Raw genomic sequence first — 6,000 nt, forward strand, 5'->3', positions numbered from 1 at the left:
CTCTGGCTGATTTGTTCTTTCTTTCTTTCTAACTTTGTATTACGGAAGATTTCTAACGTGCATAATTCAAACAGTATAGTGAACTGTCAGGAACCCACCACTCGACTTCAGTGTTGATGAACCCATGACCTGTCTGCTTGCGTAGCCATATCTACTCCTCCTCTACCACTTCCCTCTGGATTATTTTGAAGCAGCTCCTAGACATCATATCATTTCACCCATAATATTTCAGCGTACATCTCAAAAAGATAAGGGCTCTATTTTAAAAAATAACTATAGTTATTAAAAATAACTACAGTACCATTATTTCACCCCCCAAATTGACAATAAATAGTTAAAAGCATCCGATATCCATTCAGTGTTCAAATTTCCTTGATTCTCTCATAAATATTATTTTACATTTAGTTTGTTCTGTTCAAGACCCAAATAAGAGTCACACCTTGACTTTGGTTGATAGAGCTCTATAAGTTCGTTCTGCCTCTTTTAGCCCCCTTGCATATTGTTTGTGTAAAAACCAGAGCCTTTGCCTGTAGAGTTCCCACATTCAGAATTTTGCTGCTTGCATTACTGTTGTGAGTTTTATCATATGCTTCTGTCTCCTGTATTTGTTGGAAATTGGTCGTTAGTCTAGAGGCTTGATCTGACTCAGATTTTTGGTAAGTGTGCTTCAAAGATGATGCGGGGTACAGGAGGTACATGCTGTACCGTTGTCTCTTTCTGTGACAATAGCAGCCACTGGTGATCATACCTAGACCCATTAATTTATTACCAACGTGATGCTAATGCACAGCCAGCACTAGAACCATTGGTTTGTATGGTCCAGGGGGAGGGGCCATGCCCCACTTCCTTGCTCTCTTTGCATAACCCTTGGACAGAGGCAGGAGAAGGAAGGTGGTGATAGTGGCCCCAGGTTCAAGGTCCAAGTTGCTTATGAGTTTCTCTCTTTCTCTCTTCATTCAGGATATTGCTGTCTCTTTCTCATTCAGTTGAATACGTATAAATATTTAGGCAGAAGCACATGACATTATTATTTTGGAGGCTTATAACTGTGACCTCTCTCAACCAATTTAGGTATAAGATAGAGACAGCCCTTGTTTATGTGTATGCACCGGGTAATTTTAAAAATATAGGTTTTGTTTGTTTGCTTTTGTGATGAGATTTGGAGATGGGGAAAAGTGGGCTGTCTGACTTACCTTTCTATTTATCCTCTGCTCAGAACAATTTTTAAATGTGTTTATGTTCCTTTAGTAAACAGTGTTTCTCCAAGTTTAGGGTAGTTTTTGTAGAACTTCTTGGGGGTGGGAAGAAGGTTGAACAGTGGGTCTTGGAGCGCTCACTGTACCCCAGATCTGTCATCTATTTGGTTACTTTGTGTTTGAGGGCCCTGAATATTTCAGCTGTAGAAAAGCGTTCTGCTTCTAAATAAAGTTAGAAAATCACTTTGGGATAAATAACATAAGAAAGGTGCCAAGAACTGTTCTAGGGGTACACAAGGCTGGACTTCAGAATTTGACATGTATTCCACAGAGAGAGCAATTCTAGTTGGTAGGTAGTCGTTGTATTAGAAAACTGGGACTTCTGTAAGGGTGATACATTTGGTTTTCTCTGAATCACACCAAGTATGTCCCAAATGATTACACTAGGTCAGCGAGACTGTGGCCCTGACAGGTGGGCTGAGATGGTGAGTGTCTTAGCTTGTGCTGCCTTAACACAGTACCACAGACTAAGGGGCTTAAACAACAGGAATTTCTCACAGTTCTGGAAGCTGGAAATTCAAGATCAAGGTGTTGGCAGGTTTGGTTTCTCCCAAGGCCTCTCTCCTTGGCTTGCACATGGCCACCTTCTTGCTGTGTCCTCACATGGGCTTTTTCTGTGTGTGCATCTCTGGTGTCTCTTCTTATAAGGACACCAATCCTACTGGGCTAGGGCCCCATCCTTATGACTTCATTTAACCTTAATTACCTCCTTAAAGGCCCTGTCTCCACATTTTTCACATTGGGGGTTGGGGCTTCAACATATGAATTTGGTGGGATACAATTCAGCCCATAAAAGATGGGGGATCCCAGATCTGGGATGCTCTGGGTGTAGGCAGGCAGGAGTGAGCATGGTGGTCTTGTGGAACACCCTCCTCGGGCTCAGGATGCTTGGCCTTGGGAGGCGAGTGGGCCTGAGAAAGAAAGGGCCTTGCTGTAGAGGACTTGGGGATGCTAGGTCAGAGCCTATCAGGAGTCAGGTCCTGGGCTACAAGATGAGCACTGTGGCTTGGGAACCAGAAATAAGCCCAGTCATCAGCATTAGGAACCCCCGTCCGTGAAGCCTGATGAGCAGCAAGGATGATGTGGTGCTGAGTCTTGGTGGAAGCTAGCTTCTTCTGTGCCCACAGTCCAGCCATTGGCCAAGGTCCCGGGAACTGGGTTTGGCCTCTTGGGGAGAGAGGCTGCCAGGACTAGATGGTTATTAAGACCAGCCAAGTGGACTAGGATTCACAGTGAGGCTTTAGGACCAGGGTATAAGTGGGGAGGGAAGGTGGAGTACAGACTAGGAACTGAGCAAAAGCTCAGTCTTAAGGAAGGGCCCAATCTGGAGGGTTATGAAGGGGAACTCAGTCCAGTAGCCCCATAGGTTCTAAGAGCTCTCTGGGCCGCAGGGGCCCGACGGTGGAGGGTAGCAGACTGTTTCCCGTGGGCTTCTATTGGCCAGGCTTGGTTCTCTGCTTGGAAACTGATATGGAAAGGAGGGGAGAGAGGCAGGAAAGGGATGAGAGCCTCTTTTTTGGTATGCATGTGTGAGACTCTGTCATGTGGCCACCCAGCTGATGGTATGGCTTCTATGCCGTGTGTGTAGCATGGTGCTGCAGCCTCGCCATGAGGAGGTGAAGCTGTGGTCCTGCCTATCAGCAGGTGATAATCTGCTTGGAGCTAAAAGAGATACATGAAAATTCAGCAACACAGGGCAGGATAACAGTAAGAGAGTAAGAGTTCAGAGAAGGGAAGACAGGCAATAGTGACAGTCTGGAGACCCTAGAGAATATTTTCTAAAAATTTTTGTGAAAAATTTTAAGTGTCCAGAAAAATTGTAAGAATATATCTACCACTTAGATTTAGCTGTTGTTAACACTGTATCACATTTGCTTTACCTATATATTATATATATAATATACATATATATGGTAGGTGTTGTGTGTATCACAAACGTACACTCATACTTTTTTTTCTTGCTAAGTCACCTGAAACAAAATCATTTGAAATTCCAGCACACATCTCCTAAGAATAAGGAGACTCTCCTACATAACCATAACAGCATGACCACACATGAGAAAATTGACAACTATTCCTTGATATCATCTAATATCCGGGCCCTATTCAAATTCAGAGTTTGGATAACAGCAACAATAATCATAACTAACATTTATCGAGCACTTATTATGTGCTAGGTACTCTACTCAGTGCTGTATGGTTATTGCCTTACTGCTGTATTTAATCTCCCTAACAAACAGGAATATTGTCAGGCACTGTTGTCATCTCATTTTATAGGCAAGGGAACAAGTTCAGGAGGTTAAGGGACTTGTGTGAAGTCCCACAGCTGGTAAGTGGTGGACCATTCCAGATCTAAGGCTGTCTGACTCTAGAACTCCCTTCTCAGATGCTACTCTAGTGAGTAAAGAGCCTTCACCTGGGCCTTTAGGACTCAAGGGGGGATTGGATGTAAGAGGAGGGGAAGGAGGGCATTCCTGGGGCGTGGGGTGAAATCCTGAGATCACAGTTTGGACGTTCAGGAGCTTTCAGGGCTAGCAAGTGACTGACCCGGCTGCACTTTGCCCCAATTTCATCCCTCTTCTTTTTCTTCCCCAGGCCTTTTGATCGGGCATTGCTTCTTTTCTCTTCCACTGGGGTCGAGTAGGGAAAATAGAAATTGTCACAGCTTGTTAGCAACTTTGATGGAAGATCTGGCAGAAGAGAAGGGAAGCTGAAGTGTGGAGATGACCTGTGGATCTGGGTTTTCCATACGGCCCACTGCAGTGTGATGGGGGCTGCGTCTGGCTTGGTGGCAAAATCTTGCCCGGCTGGGTAGCCTGGGTTTCAATGCCAAAGGATGTTGCAGGAAGAGCTCCTTTGCTTTGGGGGGCCACCTTGGAAATGCCCCCATGGTCTAGTTGGTCTGACTGTGATCTTTTCTATTCTTTCCCCTCTCCAGCTCGCAGACCTCTGAAGAGAGTGCCATTGAGACCGGTTCCAGCAGTTCTACCTTCATCAAGAGAGAGGATGAGACCATCGAGGACATCGACATGATGGACGACATTGGCATAGACTCCTCGGACCTGGTGGAAGACAGCTTCCTGTAACTGGCAGATTCGGAGGGGACCTTCCACTCCTGGAACCAACTTGGATCCTTTTAAGAAAACCACTTTACTGCAATGCAGAGTTTGAGGGGAGGACTTGGATGATGTGTAAAGAGAAGTTCCCAGCCAAGGGCCTCAGGGAACCTTCTAAATACGAATGAATGGGATATTCTGAAATGAACTTTTTTGTTGTGGCCTCTGGCAATGCTTCAGTAGCATCTCATTGGCATGTGAAGTATGGAGGTAGATGGACAAGGAAATAACGGGCCACAGGAGACAAACTTTGCGATTCAGGGGCATTGGTGAGATTCCAACGTACACAACTTTTACTGCAACAAAACTCCAGCATTGTAATTATGTAAATAACTCTAACCAAGGATGTGTTTTGATTTGTATTAACTATCTTCTCTGGACTTCTGGAGAGACCACTCAGTCCACCCATGTACTTCACGCCTGAAACCTGGTATCAGCTGCTGTTGGACTTTCTTATGAAGTACATGCAAAACCACTTTTGAACCTTAAAAGGTACTGGTACCATAGCATTTTACATTTTTTTTTTTTTTTTTAGTGTTGAGGAGATAAAAGATAATAATTAACCAACTTTGTTTATTAGATTTGGGTCATTTATAAGCCCGACAACTCATTTTCATATTGTAATCTACGTTTATAATAATGCTACTGTTATCAGTAACGCTAAATGTGTAATATGTAACATGTTTTCCCTACAGAAAAAGCACAATTTAAAAAAAATCCTTACTAAGTAGGTGACAAGTTTGACAGTTTTTGACATTTATATTAAATAACATGTTTCTCTATAAAATATGGTTATAGCTTTAGTGGATTAAATTTAGTTGAACATAGAGAACAAAGTAAGAGTAGTGTCTTCCAGCAAGTCAGAGTTTTTAACTATGTACTGAATAGTTCCCTAATCCATTGTACTAAAAGCAATTAACTGCCCTTTGAAGTAATGCGATTTGGAATAAATAAACAAAACCCCTAAATCCTAAATGTTCTCAATATTAAGGCATGAGTCTCTGCCTAACATGACTTCTCATATTATTACCCAGTGGAAAAAGTAATCATCAGCAAAAAGACTGGATTTGCAGAGATTTTTTTTTCATGCCTGGTGATAATTCTGGTGGATCTCAACACATAGATATTTTAAATTCTGCGAACCCTGAAAAAGTCAGAAGGATGCCCTGAACAGGAGCCCCCTTCCTTACCCCCAGGAGGAACAGTTTGGAACTCTGAGACAATAAAGGCATTGTTTAATGAAGACTGTGTATGCCATAGCCTGGATCCTTGGTCCCCATATGGAACCGGCAACCAGAATCATGAGATTCTATGTCCCCATGCGAGAGATTCTGAATTAATTAGGTCTGGGGGAGCAGAGACCTGTATTTTTATAAACATCCTGGCTGTTCTGATCAGCCAGATTTGGGGAACACCGGCGTAGATGACAGGAAGTTGCCATGGGAAAAAAATAATTTGAAATAGAAATCAACCACGTAGGAAGCCTCCATTTAAATCTTTGGCTCTGGGTCAGTGACATTTAATGCCATATATCTGGCAATTGCCACACTTAATTTAATACCACAGTCTTAGCTGAGACTAAGCAAGCCAAGTCTTGGTTTAGTAGATCTCACTGCATGGGGAACTGA

At 43.2% G+C, this 6,000-nt stretch overlaps 1 protein-coding gene across 2 annotated transcripts in view; it reads left to right on the forward strand.

The window, feature by feature from the left end:
* PDGFRA (platelet derived growth factor receptor alpha) overlaps positions 1 to 4,850 on the forward strand; it is a 43,457-nt gene extending 38,607 nt beyond the window's left edge. For both annotated transcript variants that reach the window (XM_082837550.1, XM_082837551.1), the window contains exon 23: positions 4,195 to 4,850. In XM_082837550.1, coding sequence (XP_082693676.1) covers positions 4,195 to 4,342 — 148 coding nt within the window. In that variant the 3' untranslated portion in view covers positions 4,343 to 4,850. The remainder of the gene's footprint in view (positions 1 to 4,194) is intronic.
* The last annotated feature ends 1,150 nt before the right edge of the window (positions 4,851 to 6,000 follow it).

Source organism: Leucopleurus acutus (genome assembly GCF_964270905.1).
Source record: "Leucopleurus acutus genome assembly, chromosome: 4".
Classification (NCBI taxonomy): domain Eukaryota; kingdom Metazoa; phylum Chordata; class Mammalia; order Artiodactyla; family Delphinidae; genus Leucopleurus; species Leucopleurus acutus.